Raw genomic sequence first — 22,340 nt, forward strand, 5'->3', positions numbered from 1 at the left:
AGGCTGAAAGCTGGGAGGAGCGTGGGCTGTGGTGGGGGGGCAGTGGGGGCGGCCTCACAGGCCCACCCAGTCTAGGAGGTGGGGCTGGGACCCCTGGAGGCCGGTGTGCAGGCTCCGCCTCTCTGGGCAAGCCCCTCCTCCTGCAGGTGCCTCTTCCCCTAGGACCCCCTCCCCCTCCCCATCTCACTGTCCTGACAGCCTAGCGGGGGCTGCTCAGCCCCTGTGCTCTGGCCTCTGCCCCCACAGCAGATCCTCCAGGACCCTGCACCTGCTGCCCGTGGCCACACGCTCCCCACACCCCCCAAAGGGGTCGGGCTCCCTCTGCTCCCAGGCCCAGGGACCCTTCAGGCCCCACCCCACCCCTCTGCCCCACCCCTCCTCAGTCCTGTGGGAGCATCAGTCCAGGCTGCCCCAGCTCTGCTGCAGGCCACGCGCCCCCAGGGCTGCTGCTTGAGGACTCGGGGCTCCCTGGACGTGTCCCCCCTGTACGCTCACATCTCCTGCACTCCCCAGCCCCCCATTCCTGTTATACACACACAACCCCTCTCCCCAGAGAGGCAGTGCCAGCCTCCCAGCACGGCTCTCTGCATGCCACCCCCAGGCCCACATGACCCCCAGTCTTTTGGCTCCCCACTCAGCCCAGCTGGGGCTCCAGGCACTGGCATCCCCAAGGGCCCTGAGCCCTGCAGCCCACCAGGTGCTCCGCCAGCCCCACTCTTCCTGCCTCTGCCTGGAGAAGGCAAGGTGCCACTTACCTGTCTGCTGTGAGCGGCAAGAGGGTAGTGCCGTGATCGGAGTACAAGATGAAGGATATCCTCAGCTTTGGGCTGTGAGGAAGTGCCCACTCGTGAGAGGTGGCTCACAGCTGGAAGCTGCACACCCAGGCAGCCAGGCCAGGCCCCCAGCCAGCTGCCCCCTCCCCACCGCGTCTCACGTCTGGGCCCACTCCCCACCAGGCAGTGCCCACAGCTTCATTCAGTGAAGGACTTGGAGGCTTCACGCAAGAGCAGGTGCCAGGATGGCATTCTGCCCACCCCTAGAGCCCAACACCCCAGAAGATGCATGTGCACAACTGCACACACCTGTGCACACCTGCACACACCTGCACACACCTGCACACACTTGAAAGTGACATCAAGACCTGCACTCACGTCCCTAAGGCGTCTCCCTTCTACTGTGATATTCTTGCAGCTCTGTCCCTCCTTCCCCTCCCCCATCTCCCCTCCTCCCTCCTCCACCAATTAGCCCCTCTGGGGAGCTGGTGACCACCTCCCTGTCCTGGCCGTGGATGGATTTACTGAGCTCCCCCGCCCTTGGCACCACCCCTTGGCCACCACAGGGGACATCCACTGGCATCTGCATCTGTCCATCTGTCCTCTGCTCTGGTTCAGAGCCCTGGGCTCGGGGCTCCCACCCGAGGGATGTGCAGGCCCCTGGAGGCTCCAAGGGATGTGTGCTCTGCCTGGCCGGGGCGGAGCTCCCACAGCCCAAGGGGCCCACAGCTCGGAGAAGCCGTACTTCTGGAACTTTTTCACTAAATCTTCCACCCAGTAGTAAATGTCCAGCCAGTTGTTGTTCACACTGCCCGACCTGAAAACAAAAAGGCAAGGTCAGGGGACGAGGTGCACTGGTTGGGCAAGCAGAGTGTCTATGTGTCCCCCAAGTCCAGCAGCTTCTCTAACACTCTCTTCCCTCCCTGGCACAGCCTTGGAGAGCAGCGGCCCTCAGGCACCAAGGCGCATCTGGTGAGCAGGGCAGGGGGTGACCCCTGGTCCATTTGTCCAGGTCAGCGGAGCTTCTTGGACCTGGGCCTTCCCCAAGTCAGTCCCAGGCCAAAGGAGGGGTGGACCCTAGGTGGGGCCGAGAGGCCCAGGAATGGGGGCGATGGATTGGCCAGCAAAGCCCCAGTGGATTCTGAAGGTCCTCCTCTCCTGGGTCCACCCCTACTTGGCAATGGCCATTCCCAGTGTCTGCTTTTTTGCATCAGTCCCATCCAAAGTCCCTTGGACGACACAGCCCAGCTCAGCAGGTCACGGCACGGTTGATGCGGACGTGCTGCCCTGGACATTCACATTCTTGGGTTTCAGACTCTCCCCGACCTCCCCCTTACAGAAGACATTCACTCTGGAACCCTTGTTGCAGAAGGGAGGGGGGCAGATTGGACCTTCTTCTCTCCCTTCTTTCTTAGCCACCTGCACAGTGCAGGCACTCCTGGCACGGAAGTTCTCCAGCTGTCAATGCCAGGGGGTGAGCAGGAGGAGACCCAGACAACTGCCTTGCTGCCTCAGGTGCTGCCCAGCAGGCAAAGCCACAGGCCACTCCTGCCCCCACTTTCAGACTCTTTCTCCCACTGAGCAAATGGAGAAGCTTCTCCAGGTTATATTCACTGCCTGGAAGGAGAGTGAGGAGGTTGAAGGAAGTTTTTGGCCAGGTAGGAAGCTGCTCACATCTGTGTTTCTATTCAGGGTTCAAGGTCTTTGCAAGCCCACAGATCTGTCGACCTGCATAGTGCCATGGAGATGGGGTGGTCCCAGGCTTCCTGTGCCCTTCTGGGCTCTCTCTTTGGATCTGTGACTGCTCAAGTCTCTCCTAAGCTACCCATCAGAGGGCCCAACCATCTGGAGGCCCCTCCTCTCTCCTCCAGCAAACACCATACCCATGAACACATGCACCCTTCTGGTGGTTTGGCGCTATGTGTCCCATAAAAACATTCCTTGGGTTATGGCAGTATATATAATGTCCAGCATCTGTCCCTGAGATATCACTTAGGACAACTCCAAGTCCCCAAAATGCCCCCACATCTCATCTCCTCTTCCCTCTCCCTGCCCTCAGTAAATACCGTGGCCACTTTCTTCAGATCAATGCTACAGTTTCTTCTATTACTAGTCACAGTAATTCTATAGTAGAATACCAGTAAGTTCTCTCTAATCCATATTTTATTCCTCCATCCTGTGGACCCTGGGATGGTGATGTTCACTCCACCTCTATATCGAGGGGGGCATAGATCCCACAGTGGTGATGGATGTGATTCTCCTGCTCGGAGTTGTAGGCACTCTCAGTTCCCTGGTGTGGTGGTTGACCATCTTCCCCTCCCTGTTAGCTGACCTGTGCAAGTCCAACAAACCAGAGGGTAGGACCTGCAACTCTGCTGAGGCTCAGGGCCCAGCTGGCACATAGCCAGTCCAGAGATTGAAATCTCCTTAAACTAAATCTGTTCCTCTGGGTTTGAACCCTTGCAAACAGTGCCTTTTGATGAGGTTGCTTCAGGTAGGATGTGGTCCAGTATAGGTCCTAATCTTATTACTGAAGACTTTATAGGTAAGGGCACAGAGAAAAAGCCATAAAGGGAGCAGCCAGAAGGTGGAAGTCAACAGAGCCTAGAAGAGAAGCAGGAGACAGGAGAGGCTGCCATGTGCATTGCATCATGACAGAGGAGCTCAGGATCTAAGATATAAGCAGCCAGTCCCAAAACACCAGCCTTTGGGAAGAAAGCATCATCTCGACTTGGACTTCTCTCAGCCCCAAAATCATTAGCCAATAAACATTCATTGTTTAAGCCAACCTATTGTATGGTATTTGATTTGGCAACGAGGAAACTAAAACAATTCTCAATGTCCTGTTTATATGTGTTGCCATACACCCAAGAGCAACTGTCTCCTCCCCACCCTCTTTACTGCCTCCTCTAGGCTGTATCTAAAACTGCCAGCAGTCAATGAGGAAACTAAGGACATAGTATTCTAATTCTATCAGGACTGCCACTAATGTCACTAGTGCTTATGTCCCAGGCACATTACATGCACAATTTCCAATTCCAAACCAACCCCAGGATCCAAGCAATACTCTCATTTTGCAGATGAGAAAGGTGTGGCTCAGGCAGGTCAGTTCATTTGCTATACTTCCTGGATAAGAACCCATCTCCAGTCACAAAGCACCTGTCCTGCCCGTTGCAGGAGGCACAAACACTCTGGATCTTACCCCAGTATCTGAGAAATAGCAAAGAACTAGTTTCTGAAAACCCACCCACAACATAGATTTTACCCTTGGCAGTCCCTAGTACCATGTATAACACCATTCCTTTTCCTAGCTAATGTTAACACTGTTCACTTAACTTCTCTTTATTCCTCTTCTCTTTTTGCCCTGTGTGAAAAGGACCTCCTAAAGAAGAATAATTAGAAAAAGTATATGAGAAGCAGTAGTCTACAGCTCACCACACCTTGTCTAGTTTCCAGTTTGAGATGATTTGGAAGGAGTGTCTAGGCTCTAGAACAGTGAAGAAAGCAAGTACTCATTGCCCATAGAATGTATCACAGGAAACCCAAAGTCCTGAGAAAGTCCAGCATGGAATACACAAATTATGAAGGGCTCCTGGCACACAGAGCCACAATCTTATTTTAATGCCACATTCTTAGATGACAATGGGTAGACAAAGATCACTAGGCACTTGAGGAACACCTCAGCTCTTGGTTGAGAATGCATTCCCCCCCCCCCCCCATGTCTTCCTGGTTTTCCCCTCATATCCTCCTCTAGCACACTGTTTATTTTTCCCATGTATTTAGTATATATTTATTTCTATTTTCTCCCAATAAAATTAAAGCTCGATGAGGACAGGGACTTTTTCTGGTTTTGACACTGCCTTCTCCTTGCTACCTAAATCAGTTATTGACTGATGAGATGTTATACTGAATTATATTGAAAGAGATGTTCAGCAATAATTTGTGAGTCAAGGAATTAACAAATGAACTGACTTGTGTAATCCATGGGCAAAAGGTCCCAGAGCACTTTGGGTGTGCCTGACCTGAGTCCAGGTCCAATTTCCAGCAGGGGCACTATAAACCCCACATCCTGCCTCCTGGTGGCATGTGGGAGGAGGACTGAGCCCAGGAGTCATGGCTGGTTCAGGGGACCCTCCCATTTCCCAAAGTCTGTGTCTCTGCCTCCCTGGCAGTTTGCTCCATATTCACCCTCCAATATTGCATCAGTCACCATGCTAGGTAAACTACCTACAAACCACCTTCATCCTTGGAACAATCTGGCAAGGCAGGTATTTACTGATGGGGACTCTGTGATGCAGAGAGATGAAGCAACTTGCTGAATGCCATGGGGCCAGTCAGCCAGGTCTCTCCATCTCCAGTGCTGGGGCTGCCTTCTAAGTGGTCATAATCCCTCTTTCCTGGAGTAGTGGATAGCACCCCTGGCCACATGCTTATCCAGGCAGCCACAAAAAGGAGGATGCCATTGCCCTCCAAGCACTTCTTCATCCAGTTGGCATCCCATCTTTCATGTCCACCTGGATGAGCACAGGGCCCATGGGCTAAGGAGTCTACCGTGGTCTGCATAAGCCTCCTCTGACCCTCTTTGGCTACAAACAAGCTTGGGGCTTGTGATATCCCTATGCAAGGGCTGTTCTTGGCCAACCTCAGCATGCCCTCCATTTGCAGAATTCAGTAGCAGTCTGTCCTGGTCAGCTGGAATGGCAAATATGAAGACTAACAATGAGGGGGGGCCCTGTAGAGCAGCCTCAATCCTGAGGCCTGATCTTGGGGCACAAGGGACTTGAGTTGCTTCTCCTCTTCCTCTGCCTTCCAAGGGTAGCTAGGGAATCTTATGCTGCCTCTCCCCCCTTAAGAAGTCAAGGATGAGTCATTAGCGGCAAAAAAGTAGAATAGTTTACTGATTTCTCTCTCCACCAGTAAAATGAGTAAGCTTGAAAAAGAGAATAGAATTAACTAGATGGTAACCCTGGAACCAGATTGGACACTTAGAATAACCACAGGTGTTAAAGATGAAGGGAAAGCCTACTCTGAGTTCAGCTTTTATAAATGCAAGTTCCAACCAGCCTCCATTCCTCAGCGGACACACTGCTAGCAGAAATGGTGGTGGCTATAAAAACAAAGCCAGGATTCCAGGAGCAGCTGGTTGTGGCCATAGTGGGCAGAGGAAACCTCATCCTCCACAGCTCGGGTTTGTGCTTGAGGTTGATCTAGGGATCCTTGAGAGACCAGCACATATGCCAGCTTTGGTTTTTGTCACCTTAAAAGAACCAGCCTCTAACCTCTCACCAGCATCTATCAGGTCATAAAGAGCCAGTGCACCTTTTTTCTCCTTCCTTTTCTTTTGGCTGGTTACTTCTCTCTCTCTCCTCTCTCCTCTCTCCTCTCTCCTCTCTCTCATTTTCTCTCTCTCTCTGTTTCTTGGTCTGGTGTATCTCCAAGGGACTTGCTAGCCTCATTTTCAGCCCTCTCTCCGGTAGTGATTCTGGTCTTCCAACAGCATCTACTGAGATGAACAGAGACAGGGCCCCTTTATTTTATATTGGTTCCTTTCTCTTTTTTGTTTCTTTGTCTTGTGGATTCCTGAAGAACAAGCAGATTAGCTTAGTTTCAGCTCATGCAACAGCAGGTTCCAGTTTCCTACTGGTATCTACTGAGAGACTTGGAGAAGGAGTAGATTAATTAGGAGGGGGGCTTGTATTAGTCAGTGGTCTGTAGGAAAACAGAACTGACAGGAGAGACATGTAAATAGAAACAGATTTTATAAAATTCTACCATGCAACTGTGAGAATGCAGAAGTCCAAATTCTGCAGGGCAGGTTAAAACCAGGGGCTCCAATGAAACTCCTTGATGAGTTCCCAGGAGATGGTGGCTGTCCAAAGTAGAGCTGGGAATTCTCTCTCTGAATACTTAAATCATTTCCCCTTTTAAGACCTTCCACTGTCTGGGGAAGATTGTTACTCATGGCTGACAGCAATCTCCTTTATTGATTGTAGATGTAATCAGCCATCTATGCAATCACGTTATTGATCATTAGAGTCCATGAAATGTCATTGTACTACAATTAGCCCAGTGCTTGCTTGACCAAACAACTGGGCATCATTACCTGGCTGAGTTGACACATTAGCCTAACCATCACAGTCCACCACTTGTTAACCTGGCAGCCAAACACATTACCTTAAACCATACTTAAGTCTCTAAATAAAAACAATGGCAGACATATATAGTTCCACCAACAATATTCAATTGCCCTGTGTACAACCAGAAACATACTAATTCCCTCCAGAATAAGGTGCAAGTCCTTGGGTAATATTCACTCTTAAACTTGACATCCTTAAATATTATAACAAGAAACTAACATAACTTATGCCAAATGATGAGGGAAAAGGTCAGGAAAGAGAACCTTTTACATATTCATTTTATGTACATATACAATCATATTCATAACAGAACAAGGAAGAAAGATTCATGACCATTATAGTCCTCATTTCTGTAATTGGCCACATGGTTGAAGTTCATATTTCTCACTACCTTCTTCCACTACCCATTCCATGTTCCCTTCACCCTCAGCAAGCACTTCAACTGGCTGTGGTTCTTTTCCTGATGGGATCACCCGAACTTTTATTCCTGAAGGTTCTGAACTATTTTAGCCCTGCTTGGATTGCGTTGTTGCAGTTTTCCATTGACTTTAATCACAGTGTATGGTAGTACTAAGAGACATGCTAAAGGCCCTTCCAGGCAGTCTACCCTGCCTCCATTATTTAGGTGCAGTCCTGTTTCCCCTTGATAGTCAGGATCAACCAACCCAGCCAGTACAGTAATTCCCGTCTTTGCCTGTTGATTCAGAGGAGCCCAAAGTGGCTAGGTGGCAGTCTCAACTTTCAGTTAAGTGGAAATATTATTGTGTTCCCTGGTGGAAGCGCTCCTCCTTTTGGAACTAAGACCTGTAGACCAGCAAAGATTAAGGTTGCAGGGACAGGAAGCAAAAAAATTTTCCTAGTGCATCACTAGGATTAATAGTGGGCAGTGCCACTCCCACTGTCACGACTTGATTCCCGGACCCATGAATCCTGGCTGTGGGAGAAACAGCACCATAAAGTGATCAGAGAATAAACAGCCTCCTGGAGAACATTGCCCCAGCCCTGCAAGGTATTGCCACCTAGTTGATGCTGTGATTGAGTCTTCAAAAGGTCATTCCACTGTTCTATCAATTCAGCTGCTGCAGGATCATGGGGACCATGGTAAAACCAGTGAATTCCATGAGCACGTGTCCATTCCCCCCACATCATTTGCTGCGAAGTGGGTTCCTTGATCAAAAGCAATGCTGTATGGGATGCCATGACAGTGGATAAGACATTCAGTAAATCCATGGATGGTAGTTTGGGAAGCATTATGTTCAGGGAAAGCAAAGCCATATCTGGAGTATGTATCTATTCCAGTTAGAACAAATCACTGCTCCTTCCATGATGGAAGGGCTCCAATATAATCAACTTGCCACCAGGTAGCAGGCCTATCTCCTCAGGGAATAGTGCCATATCAGGGGCTGAGTGTGGGTCTCTGCTGCTGGCAGACTGAGCACTCGGCAGTGGCTGTAGCCAAGTCAGCCTTGGTGAGAGGAAGTCCATGTAGTTGAGCCCATACATAACCTCCATCCCTACCACCATGGCCACCTTGTTCATGAGTCCATTGGGCAATGACAAAAGTGGCTGGGGAAAGAGGCTGGGTGCTAGGCACAGATCAGGTAATTTTAACCACTTGATTATTAAAATCTTCCTTTGCTGAAGACACCCTCTGGTAAGCATTCATATGGGACACAAATATTTTCATGTTGGTTTGTTTTTGTTTTTGTTTTTGTTTTTGTTTTTTTGCCTATTCAGAAAGATCAATCTACAAACCTCTTCTCCAGATCTCTTTGTCACCAATTTTCCAATCATATTCCTTTCAAATTTCTGACTATCCAGCCAAACCATTGGCAACAGTCCACGAATCAGTGTATAAAGTCACCTTCAGTCATTTCTTCTTCCAAGCAAAATGAACCAGGTGCACTGCTCCAAGTTCTGCCCACTGGGAAGATTTACCCTCACTGTGGTCCTTCAGGGACATCTCAGAAAGGGACTGCAGTACTGCAGCTTTTTGGGTGGCACCTGCCTATTGTGCAGAATCATCTGTAAACCAGGCCTGAGTTTTCTCTTCCTCAGTCAGCTGATTGTAAGGAACTCCCCAAGAATCCATTGTTGTGGGCTGAGAAAGAGAAGGTAACATGGAAAGAGTGACTGTGGGCATTTGGGCCACTTCCTCATATAACTTACTTGTGTCTTCAGGACCTGCTAGAGCCCTATCTTGTATATACTACTTCCACTTTATGATGGAGTGCTGTTGTGTATGTCTAACTTTATGGTTTGATGCGTCAGACAATATCCAGCTCATGATAGGCAAATCAGGTCTCATGGAAACTTGGTGGCCTATGATTCAGCATTCAGCCTCTACTAAAGTCCAGTAGCAGGCCAAAAGTTGTTTCTGAAAAGGAAAGTAGTTATCTGTAGAGGATGGTAGGGCTTTGCTCCAAAATCCTAAGTGGATGCATGGTGATTCTCTTATAGGGGCCTGCCAAAGGCTCCAGACAGCATGTATATTTGCCACTGTCACTTCTAGCACCATTGGATGTGCTGGATCTTATGGCCCAAGTGGCCGTGCAGCTTGCACAGCAGCCTGGACCTGTCACAGAGGCTCCTCTTATTCTGGTTCCTACTCAGAACTAGCAGCCTTTCTGGCCACTTGGTAAATGGGTGAGAGGAATGTGTTGTCTCCAAAATCCAAAAGTGATCAAATAAGCATTGTGCCTCTTTTTTGGTCATAGGAGGGGCAAGATGCAGCAGCTTATCCTTCACTTTAGAAGGGATATCTTGACAAGCCCCACACCACTGAACACCTAGAAATTTCACCAAGATGGAGGGCCCTGTATTTTTGTTGGATTTATCTCCTATCCTCTGTCACGCTAGTGCTTTACCAATAAGTCTAGACTCATTGCTACTTCCTGCTCAGTAGATCCAATCAACATGATATCGTTAATATAATAGACCAGTGTGATGTCTTGTGGGAGGGAGAGATGATCAAGGTCCGCACGTACAATATTATGACATAGGGCTAGAGAGTTGATATACCCCTGAGCAGGACAGTGAAGGTATATTAGTGACCTTGACAGCTGCAAGGAGACTGTTTCTGGTGGTCCTTACTAATGACAATTGAGAAAAAAGCATTTGCCAGATCAATAGCTGCATATCAGATTCCAGGTGATGTGTTGATTTGTGCAAGCAATGATATCATATCTGGGACAGTGGCTGCAATTGGAGGCACCACCTGGTTAAGTTTATGGTAATCTACTGTTATCCTCCAAGATCCATCTGTTTTCTGCACAGGCCAAATAGGAGTGTTGAATGGTGAGGTGGTGGAAATCACCACCCCTGAATCCTTCAGATACTTGCTGGTGGCACCAATCTCTATAATCCCTCCAGGAATCTGGTGTTGCTTTTTGATTTACTGTTTTGCTAGATAGGGACAGTTCTAGTGGATTCCACTTGGCCTTTTCTATCATAATAGCCCTTATTCCACAAGTCAGAGATCCAGTGTACCTTCCCCAAGGGCACCTGGTCTTTTCCTCACTCAAGGGACTCTGTGTCTGTAAAGTCTGGGAATTGATTTAGGGGCCATGATTCTCTGCATCTGCAGTTCAAGTTAAGGTTTTGTTCACTCGGCCTAGAACTCTTCTGCTTATACAGATCAAGTAGGAATTTTGTAGACTGCCCATGTGTTTCACTTCTAGGTATACTTCATGTTCTATTAGCCAACACCACAGCTCTATGTGACTCAGACTCTTTTGATTGCTGCTTTGAGTCTGCCTTTCATTGTGGTAGCCACACCCATCTTGCCTTTGGTGATTAACTGCTGATTCTTGGCTTTCACCAGGCAGAGATCCAATCATCCCCATAATGTCGAAGGATGCTAGTTCCATGACAGCAATTCCCACAGTAATATCTGGGTTAAAGAGAAAAGCAGCCACAGAGTTCTTCAGGGAAGATGAATTATTCTTACAAATTTATTCCTCACAGTCCTGGTTAAAGGTGTGTCCTGGACTTTCCTGGGTGGACAGGTCTTAAATGGTAATCCATTCTAGCATTCCAATCTCTCGAAGCCTCTGAATTCTCTCTTCTACAGTATACCAGGGTAAATCAGACATCTTGACCTTAGACATCCTAGGCCATCTTTTGGTCCATGTTTCATCCAACCACCCAAATAAACTGTTGGATCCCCTCTGAACCCCTCAAGCTACAGTATTGAATCCAGAATTTCTGCTTAGTGGACCCATATCAATATATTCAGCCTGATCCAACTTTATATTCATTCTACCATTATCCCATATCCTTAATATCCATTCCCACACATATTCCCCCGATTTCTGTCTATATGAATTGGAAAACTCAGGTAGTTCTTTTAGAGTATAGCGTACTTCCTCATGGGTCACACTTTGTACTTTGCCTTTGGAGACTTGTTTTGATTTTAGTCTTTTAATAGGTCTTGAAGAGAAGAGGTGTGGTGGGGGGGATAAGAAGAAGGATTAGAAATGTCTTGCAAGCTGTTGACTTCAGGACATTCATTTTCATTTTTGTCTGGTGATACAGGATTAATTTCTTCAGGCAGGGGTTGGATGGCAGACTCTTCAGGGCAGGGTGGAGGTTGGGTAGTGCAGGCTGGAATTTGGTTGGTTTGCCTCAGGGCTGGGAAGAGGTCTGGACTTCCTGGGACAGGCTAGAGGCTGTCTAATACAAGCTTGACACTTAGTGGTCTTCACAGGGCAGACCATTACAGATATATCTGGCAAAGTCTCAGCAGAATTTAGGGTTTCAGTGTCCCCACTGTTACCATAATTATCAACCCATATGTCTCCAACTCAATCCTCAGGATTCCACTCTTTTCCAATCATTGCCCTCAGACACCCTGCGAGGTTGAGATTTAGTTTCCATTGTAACTCAGCACTTGTACGATGAGACTCTGGGTCTGGTTTTCAGAGATCTCAAGTCTGTGGCTGCATGAAATAAGGTTTTCTTTCAGAGCATGCATAGAAACTTTCAAATCATGTTGCAAATTTGAAGCTTTAATCATTCCTTTTTTTTTTTTCTGTAACTGTATACAGAATATTTAGGAATGACCAACCAACATCATTGTACCTTTTGACTCCACAAAACTCTGTTACGGTGTTGAAAACACTCTCATCCAGATCCTTGCCTCTTCTAAGCATGGAAATAGCTGAATCCAGTGGTGATATTTTGTATATCTCTATTGCCAACTCTTGCCATGGACTGTCAGTGGCCTCTTGATTATTGGAAAGGGAGTCATTATTGTCCTTGAATCCAATCAGAGTAGAGAGCCAATTGCAAAACTCCCAGAACTACTTTAGAAATCCCATTTTTAAGATTCTGTTCCTCAAGAACCACGCCTGGCACCAAGCTGTATTAGTCAGTGTTCTCTAGGGAAATAGAATGGACAGGAGAGATCTGTAAATAGTGTATGAAATTTTATAAAATTCTCTCACATGACCGTGGGGATTCAAAAGCCCAAATTCTGCAGGGCAGGCTGCAAATCAGGGACTCCAATGAAGCTCCTTGTGAGTTCCCAGGAGATGGTGGCTGTCCAAAGTAGAGCTGGGAATGCTCTCTCTGAATGCTGAAATCACTTCCCTTTTAAGGCCTTCAACTGATTGGATAAGACATCACTCATTGCTGACCTCAATCTCCTTTATTGATTGTAGTAGTAATCATCTATCTATGCAATGAACTACTGATGATCAAGGTCGATGAAATGTCTTTGTATTACAATTAGCCCAGTGCTTGCTTGACCAAACAACTGGGCACCATTACGTAGCCGACTTGACACATTAGCCTAACCATCACAGGGTTGTTTTGTTTCTTTGTAGTTTTTTTTCTTTTTCTTTTTCTTTTTCTCTCTTTCCATTCCTTTTTTCCCCTCCTTTTCTTTTCTTTTTCTTGGTCTGGCAGACTGAGGAGTGGAAGAACTAGGTTTCTAGAATGACCACAATATAATACTCAAAATGTCCAGTTATCAAGAAAAATTAAAAAACAAGGAGACAGGAAAGTATGACCCAGTCACAGGAAAAGAGAATTCAACAAAAAATATAACAGAGGAAGTCCAGTTACTGGAAATACTAATCAAAGATTATAGATAACTCAGTTAAACAGATCAATGAAGTAAAGGAAATCATCAAGAAAGAATGAAAGGATTTCAGGGAAACAATATATGAACAAAGTGATCATTTCAATAATGAGATAGTAACTCTAAAGAGGCACCAAATAGAAATTCTGAAGCATAAAAGTACATTAATTCAATTGAACAATTCAAGACAGTGCTTCAACAGCCAATTGATGCATGCAGAAGAAAGGATCAGTAAACTTGAAGATAAGACAACTGAAATTATCCTGTCTGAAGAGCATAAAGATGAAAGAAAAAATGAAAAGAGCCTGAGCAACCTGTGGGACAAGTCAATGGAGAAAATAGACTCATCATTGGAGTCCCAGAGAGAGAAGAGTGTGAGAATGGGGGAAAAGATTAGAGAAATGACTGACAGCTCCCCATATCTGATGAGAGATACGAATATACAAGTCTAAGAAGCTCAATGATTTCCAAACAGGAAAAACTCGAAGAGATATACACCAAGACACATTAGAGTGAAATCATCAAAGCCCAAAGACAAAAAGAGTATATTAAAAATAGCAAGAGATTGCTGCTTCTCCATTGGGGAGTGGGACAGAGTTCCCTGGAATGGGAACTCAGCACTCCTTCAGATTGTGTTTATATGGCTAAGAGACTTCAAAATGAGTCAGGAGGACTTTAGAGGGGTTGTTTTATGAACATCTCAGCAGGATCTCAGTGACAGCTAAAGTAGATACAATCCCAAGTAGTGGTGCTCCTGAGGGCTACTGAGACACCCAGATCCTACGATTGTGGCAGATGGCTCGAGTCCAGTGCCTTGCCAGTGGGCCGTACTTTGGAATTTGTGCTCCAGAGTGTGATGGAGTTGGACTCAGATGTGACCTCTCTACACATGCCTCCTCTGTCACTTTTACTGAACTTGTGGTTGGCCCTGGGGTTGGTGTATGCTCAGGAGACTTGAATCTCTGGATGGTTCATGTGCCAGCTGGGCCCTGAGCCTCAGCAGAGTGGCAAAACCTACTTTCTGGTTCATTGGACTAACCAGGTCAGCTAACAGGGAGGTGAGTATGGTCAACCACCACACCAGAGAACCGAGAGAGTATACAACTGCAAGCAGGAGAATCCCATCCATCAGCCATGTACTACCTAAGCCCCCTCTTGATTGAGAGGTGGAGTGGACATTGCCATCCCAGGGTCCTCAGGATGGAGGAATAAAATATGGATTAGAGTGGACTTACTGGTATTCTACTATAGAATTATTGTGACTCTAGCAATGGAAGAAACTGTATCATTGATGTGGAGACAGTGGCCACAGGAGTTGCTGAGGGCAGGGAGATGGAAGAAGAGGTGTGATACAGGGGCATTTTCAGGACTTCGAGTTGCCCTGAATGATATTGCACAGACAGATGTAGGAAATGATATATCCTGCCATAACCCACTGAATGGACTGGGAGAGACAGTAAACTACAATGTAAACTATAATCCATTATGTGTAGCAGTGTTCCAAAATGTATGCATCAAATGCAATGAATGTGCCACACTGATGAAAGAGGTTGTTGATGTGGGAGGAGTAGGGATGGGGGTGGGGGATTGGGGTATATGGGAACCTCTTATATTTTTTAATGTAATATTTTGTGTGATCTATGTATCTTTTAAAAAAAGATAATTAAAAAAATAGCAAGAAAGAAGTGATAGAGCATGCACAAGGGATCCTTAGTGAGATTAAGTTGTGGCTTCTTCTTAGAAACCATGGAAACCAGTAGTTAGTGGGATGACATATTCAAAGTGCTAAAAGAAAAATATTGCCAACCAATAATATGATAAATAGAAAAACAGTCTTTCAAAAATCAGGGAGAAATGAAGATATCTCAGATAAATCATATCTGAGGGAGTCCATTACCAATAGACCTGCCTTTTAATAAATGTTAAAAGGAGTCTTACATATTGAGGGGAGGGAATATAAGACATTAATTGCAAGCTATAAAAAGAAATAAAGGCCTCCATTATAGATACCTACATGAGTTAATGTAAACGCTAATATTATTTTCCACTTTTTTCATTTGAAATAATGTCTTTTATTTTTTATATAGCTTAAACCCAAGTGCATAAAACAACCACAAATATTTAGGATAATACATTATACATTGAGGATACTGTTTAAAAACATAATTCTCACAAAATAACATCAAATGGAAAGAGGGAAGTGGAGTATATAGGAACAGAGTATATCTAGCTATTGAAGTTAAGTTGATATCAATACAAACTAAATTGTAATAAACTTAGGATATCAGATACAATCCCCATGGCAACCAAAGGCAAAAATACGAAAAATAGCTACAGAAAGGTTTATGAGAGGTCATTCCAAATGGCTCATTGCAATAGAACTTAAAAATGAAAAGGATGGAAATAATGGAGGAAAGGCAGGATATAAAAGGTATATGATATGCAAAAAGCAAAGAGCAAAATGTCCAAAGTAAGTCTTGTCTTTTCAGTTATTACCTTGTGTTAATGTATTAAATACTCCGATAGATAGGCAGATTTGCAAAATGAATCAAGAAGCAAGATCCAAGTGTATGCTGTTTACAAGAGACACATTTTATTTATTTTTTATTTTTTATTTTGTCCAAAATAGTTTTAATTTCATCTAACATTGCTGGAGATAATACTGCTATTTCACACTATTAGATATTTTAATAAGGATAGCAATTATTGGTGTTATAAAATGATAGCAACTGAAGGATAAACTATTATACCTGGGGACAATTATTTTCTAACTCAAATGGATTCAATGTGGGGAAAAAACATTTTTAAAGGAAGATTTAAAATACAAGATGCTTATGAAGATAACGTAATTTACCAGTCATTTACAAATTTATCTGCACTGATCTTTTGCAGAACAGAAATGCAAAAATGCAGTTAGAGTGCCCTAGTGCAAACTCCCAAACTGGAAATACGCAAAACTGGTACCCCAGAAATAGTGTGAAATACTGCTATCAAACTGTCTAGGAACTGTTTTTTCTATCAGTTGTTAAAGAAATGCATTATAAGTACATTGTATGTTTTGGTGCCATTTAAATATTGTTAGTAAACTCCGGTTTTTAGAAGGATAGAATATAACAGAGAAATATGTTTTGAATTTTGGAAGGCTCGTTCTCCCTAAAGCAACTGTCTTTTGAATATGCAGCCTCAAAAAAAAAAAAGCTAAATTGATTCATACATAGTGAAATGTAAGCAGTAGTTTTCCATCATTTGATTAAGTTTTCCTAATGAGATTGAGTTTTCATTCAATAGCCTCTCTTAATCAAAAGCAATTTTGGCTTCTTTGTAATGTGTTCAGATAAGTTCATTCCACATGTCATTTCTATTCCATCACTTTCTTTAACATATGTCATTGAACTCCAAGCTTTTGCTGAAAGAGATCCCATGCCAGTCTCTTTACTCCTTGTAAAGTCTCCTTGGTTTGTGTCTTCTAATCTTATCTTCTTGGTGTTTTGAAATAACCGAGTCACTGGTTCCAACCTGCTTTCCTCAGTTCCTCGCATGAAGTGATCGTCCACTTTTGAATCGATCCGCATAGCAGATACCTGAGGGCAGATTTACTAAGAGAAAATCCCATTGGGACAGGTGAACAAATATCAACGTGGCTTTCAGGTACTTTTGTAGGTAGGAGAAACGTTTCTTCAACTTGATTGCTGGAAATACAAGGAATTGTGTCTCTTCAAAGTGTGAGTTTTCTTTTGAAATGCCTAGGCTTATACCCTATCAAGACCATCCGAGAACTGCTGTAAAACACTAGTGTCTATTTCATCGGGACAGGCTGGCTCTGCCCCAGAGACCTGGGGGGCTCCCCCCAAACGCAGGAGAGCGCGCCAACCTCCGAGCGCCAACGAGCAGCGCCGGGGAGGAACCGCCTGACTAAAGGCGAGTCCAGAACCGCGCGCGACCGCGGAGGACAGGGGCGCACCGCGCTGCAGGCGTTTCAGAGCCGAGGGAAGGCGCGACGAGGGACTGCCGGGCGCATGCGCGCTCTGTTAAGGCACAGCGGACAAGGAAAAAGTGGAGAGAGGCGGTCGCCAGGAGACGGGACGCGCGCAGCGGGGCGCGCCTGCGCGGCGCAGCGGGCGCGAAAGACGCCTCTGCTCGGAGCCCTGTGGGGAGGCAGGTGGATGTAAGTGTCGCTTGGCGCGTGGGGGCGCGCGCACCAAGAGACACATTTTAGATCTAAAGAACCATATAGGTTGAAAGTGAAAAGAAGGGGGAAAAAATAACCTACAAATTACAAATTATAACCAGAGAGAGCCAAGGTAGCTATACTAAAATAAGACAAAATAGACATTAACTCAAAAAACTTTTATAAGAGAGAAATAAGGACATTATTTATTGATAAAAGCATCAATTCGATAAGAAGATGTAACAATTATAAACATATATGCTCCTAACAGGGCCCCCAAATACATGAAGCAAACATTGACAGAATTAAGGGGAGAGATAGATACCTCTAGAATAATAGTAGGAAATTTCAATAACCACTTACAGTACTGAGTAGAAGATTGAGGCAGAATATCACCATGGAAATAGAGGACTCAACTCCATAAACCACCTAGATCTAACAAGCATATATAGAACACTTCACTCAACAACAGCAAAACACACATCTTTCTCAAGTGCACATGGGCACTCATAGCTACAAATTTTCCTCTTAGGATTGCCTTCATTGTATCACGTAAGTTTTGGCATATTGGGTTTATGTTTTCATTCATATTGAGAGTTTTTTAATTTAACTTCTGAATCATCTTTAAACTATTGGATGCTCAACATTGCTTTTTTCACATATTTTGTAAATTGTTCGATTTTCCTTCTGTTAATTGATTTCGAGCTAGCTTCATTGCATTGTTCAGAGAGAATTTACCTAGTATTAGTCTGATTTCAATCTTTTGAAATGTATTGAGGCTTTCTTGTGTCCTAACATAGACTCTCTCTTATAAATTCTCAGAATGATTAAAAACAAAAACCCAACATGCCAAAACTTACGTGATACAATGAAGGTAATCCTCAGAGGAAAATCTATAGCTATGAATGCCTTATATAAAAAAGAAAAAGATCGCACATCAACAAATTGACTCCACATCTTTAAGAACTACAAAGATAGCGAATTAACTCCGAAGTTAGCAGAAGGAAAGCAATAATTAAGATTAGATTGGAGAGAAAAGAAAAACATCTGAGGGAATCAACAAAATTAAAAGTTGGTGAACTAGGCTAACAAATAAAAAAAGAGAAAAGGAACAAATAACAAAAATGGTCTTATCACTACTGAACTTACAGAAATAAAAAGGATTATAAGGGAATGCTATGAACCATTGTACACCAACAAATAATATAATTTAGATTTGGAAAAATTCCTGCAAACTCACAAATGACCTAAACTGACCCAAGAAGAAATAAAAACCTCAACAAATCTATGACAAATACAGACACTGAGTCAATAATCAAAAAATTTCCTCCAAGGAAAAGTCCACCAGCAGATGGCATTACTGGTGAATTCTGCCAAATATTTGAAGAATTAATATCAATTCTTCTATAACTCTTCCAAAAAATTCAAGAGGAGGGGAAACTTCCTAATTCATTCTATGAAGACAGCATGACCCTGATAGCAAAGCCTGATAAAAACATCACAAGGAAAGAAAATTATAAGCAATGTAGGAAATATAAATTAAAACCAGAAGAAAAACTTCATACTAACAAGGATGGCAATTTTTTACTAAGGAAAATAAGTGTTGGAGAGGCTATGGAGGAATTAGGCTCTAGTACACTGTTGATGGAAATTAAAAGGGTATAGCCACTGTGGAAAGCAGTGTGGTGGTTCCCCAACAACTTAAATATAGAAGGAGCATGCAGTCTATCAATTCCACACCTCGGTATTTAATTTTTTAAAAAATGAAAACAGGGCCTCCTCCAGACCCCTGTATAACTGCTCACAGCAGCACAATAGCTAAAAGGTGGAAACAACTCAAGCATCCATCAACATATGAATTTATAAACAAAATGTGGTACATACACACAATGGAACATTCTTCAGCCATAAATAAGAATGACACTCTGAGACCTGCTGCAACATGGATGAACCTTGAAAACTCATATTAGACTGAGTGGCAGAAGCAGGGAACATAAGAACAAGTGTATATGATGACACTGACATGAGAAACCTCAAATAGCAAATTCGTAGAGACAGGAAGCAGATTGGAGGCTACCAGGGGATGGGAAGGGGTGGGGGTTGTTCAGTGGATGTAGAATGAATAAGAATTAAAAAAAAAAAAACCCAAAAGAACAAAGTAGTCATGTGTGGAGAGGGCGGTGGGGACAATGTCGCTCAGCCATCCATTCTTACTCCTTTCTAGGCCCCCATCTTCTTGGGAGACAGGATAGGAGAAGATCCTCCACTTTCTGATGAATTATTGCAAACTAGGTTTAGCTGGCCTTGACCAACCCACTTAGCCCCTCCAAGCCTCAGTTGTTCATCCTAAAAGAGGGCAATTGAACGCACTCCCTCAGTTGTCGGGGACTAAAGTGTCCAGTACATTGCTTAGCATGTAGTAAGTGCTCAGTTAATGTGATTTCACACCCCACCGGTGCCAAGCTCCTCCTCCATCCCAGGCTGGGCTGTGCCCCCACTGGGCCAAACAGCAGAGCCTGGGAGAGCAGTGGGATGGCTGCCCAGCAGCAGGGGGCCCTCTGGCCTCACTGCCCTTTCCGGAAAGACTGAACTAGAGAGGCTGTCATCCCCTCCAGACCCAGCTGTCCTCCAACCCTGATCCACTCTCCAAGGGGCCATCAACCAGGCGAGACCTGTCCAGGGTGTGTCAGAAGTCCCCCCACTGGGCAGAGGAAGGGATTCTCTTCCAAGATCTGCCTCCATTACTTGCTCCTGGGTCCCTCACTCACCCCTGGGGCCTCACCCCTCCCACCCAGACTTGGATGGACACCCCCCTTTGCTCCTCTCCATTCCAGGGTGGTGAAACTGTAAGTGCTCCAGCAGAATTACCATTGCTTGCACTTCTGTTACTAGTCAATGAACGCAATGTTCATAGTCAACCCAACAGGAGGAACTGAAGGTAGAAGCAAGACAATCTCTCCAAGGCTGACCCTGCACCTCCCTTTCCTTCTTTGTCCAACAGTGCAGTCAGGGACAAATCCACAGTGGCCAGGAGGCACGTGAGCCACAGCCCAGGGGTCAAGGCCACAAGCAGACACACCAGCTGCTCCTGAAAGTGACTGAAGAAGGAAGCAAAGCCACCAGAAGAAGCAAAGCAGAAGACTTTCCAAGCACTAGTGACACTTAAAATGCCCCAAGAAGCCACAGGGCAGCTTCTTTGGGACCTGCAAAGCCCAAAACAAAACAGCCTCCACTGGGAGCTTCTACCAACTGGTGAGTGAGGAGGGAGCTCCTAGCCATCACCTGCCCTTGCTGCCTGCTTAAGGCGAAGTAGGACAAGGACCAGTCCACCTGATGGAGGGACGGACGCCTTCCAGAAACACGACGGTGGCTTTGTTCCCCTGAAAAGGAAAAGTGTTTGGACACAAAAGCCTGGAGCATCCTTCTGCCTCCGGAACCGAGGAGTTCCCAGGGCCTTCTCTGGTCGTGCCTGATGGAAGCACAGCATGCAGCGCCCCCCGGAGCCAGGCGAGAGAAGGGCCGCGGGGCACCTGCTGCAGAGCTGGGTCCTGCTCCGCCCACCGCCCGCCGCCGGCTCCCGGGCCCCTGCTCCCGGCGCCGCCCACTTACATGTCCAGGATGAAGTAGAGGTCAAACTCAGAATTGCAGCTTTCCTTTTGCTCTCCCGTTTCTTGCAAAGCGCTCCTCCCGCCCCGAACGCGGCGGGGTCTGTGTCCCGAGCTCAGCAGCTGCGGCGGCAGGAGCAGCAGCAGCAGCCAGAAGAGGGCGGGCCTGGGCGCCCGGGGGGCGCAGCTCCCCATCTCCCTGGGCTCCCCGGAGGCACCAGGGCCGCCGCCAGGCGCCGCCTCCGCCTCCGCCCGTGCAGAACGGCCCCGGCCCGCGCCTTTGGCCTAGGCCCGCACGTCCTCGCCACGCACCCGCGCAGCGCGCCAGGAGGGGCAGCGGCTGGCTCTGGGCACTGGCTGCACCTGCCTGCTCACCCCCTTCCCCCGCCCTGGGGCCCTGTTATTATGACAGCCGTGAGGTTGACGTGGCCACTTTGTGACCTGCAGCTCTGCGGGGCAGTTCACAATAGCAAGGGGGAGTCACAGGATCTTTGCGGGCTGGGAGGGGGTGGGGGGAAAACAGGCCCTCTTTTCCCCCAGACCCTCACAGAGGGCCACTAGGACCCTCAAAATCGCTGCGTTTTTTATTGATTGCGTGTTACTGGGTTCTGGGTGTTTGCGGGTGAGTACCTGGTACCCCCTCACCCCCCGCCCGCTCTCCCCACCCCGGTCTGGGAGCAGAGCCTGGAGGCAGAGGCTGGGCTCAGGCATCTCTGTGGTCCGCAGTTACTCTCAGTCCTGCGGGGGCTGCAAGTGGAACCCAGAGGGTGCTCGCAGGAGGCGGTCCTCCCCTGACCAGCTCCAGAGTGAAACCGAGGCCCTGCAGGAGGGGCTGGCGCTGAGGGCCTGCAGCAGGCAGTGGGGGAGGCGGGGCCAGCCACGGGCTCCGAGGGAGGGTGTTCTTCAGGAATCATCCGGCTCTTGGCCTGGGGCCTGCAGTTCGCAGGGTGCAGGCTGAGGCGCTGTGGGCATTTCAGGGTGGGCGCAGGGCAGCGTCAAGGGCGACCTTCTCGGGCCTGGGGAAGGAAAGGCGACCGGGCAGGGTGGGGTGGGGATCATGGGAGGCTGCTGAGGGCCCTCCTACCCACTGGCTCTGGGCTGCTGCTGGGCGCCCCCCAGCCCTGTCCAGGGACACCTTGGAAGGGAGCTGAGCGGTGGTGGGGTTGGGTCTCCACCGTTCCTGGGGCTCGGTCTGCACCAGCCCCAGCAGAGCTTTCTCTCCAGGAGAAATGGCCCTTGTGCCCTGGGAAAGAGCCCCTCGGGACAGACAGGGGCTTCCAGGACCCCTCCCGCTCCCCCAGATGCAGGCCCACAGCAGAGTTGGCAGACCTCCCACTCCCATAGGCTTGGGGGGCGGGGGCATGTGTGACCACGGCGACAGCCTCTGCAAGGGGCTGCTGGTCACAGGCCTCCGCGGACCCCTCCCCACCTTGTGCAGCCCCCAGCTGGCCCCTGCTTCATGAGAAACCCGCAAGACACAGGGTCCCAGAGGCCCAGCTGCCATTGGCCTCACCTGCCACTTAGCCCTTTAGGAGCTCCTACTATGCGCCGCATCCCAGGGACCGGATACTG

General features: G+C 46.9%; 1 protein-coding gene across 1 annotated transcript in view; it reads right to left on the minus strand.

Moving 5' to 3' along the window:
- LOC131278900 (anthrax toxin receptor-like) overlaps positions 1 to 20,963 on the minus strand; it is a 45,675-nt gene extending 24,712 nt beyond the window's left edge. The window contains exons 1-3 of the mRNA XM_058299539.2: positions 20,773 to 20,963; positions 1,519 to 1,590; positions 756 to 827 (exon numbers count right to left, since the gene is read on the minus strand). Coding sequence (XP_058155522.1) covers positions 756 to 827; positions 1,519 to 1,590; positions 20,773 to 20,963 — 335 coding nt within the window. The remainder of the gene's footprint in view (positions 1 to 755; positions 828 to 1,518; positions 1,591 to 20,772) is intronic.
- Between the last annotated feature and the right edge of the window lie 1,377 nt (positions 20,964 to 22,340).

The sequence above is a fragment of the Dasypus novemcinctus genome, chromosome 6 (assembly GCF_030445035.2).
Source record: "Dasypus novemcinctus isolate mDasNov1 chromosome 6, mDasNov1.1.hap2, whole genome shotgun sequence".
NCBI classification, from domain to species: domain Eukaryota; kingdom Metazoa; phylum Chordata; class Mammalia; order Cingulata; family Dasypodidae; genus Dasypus; species Dasypus novemcinctus.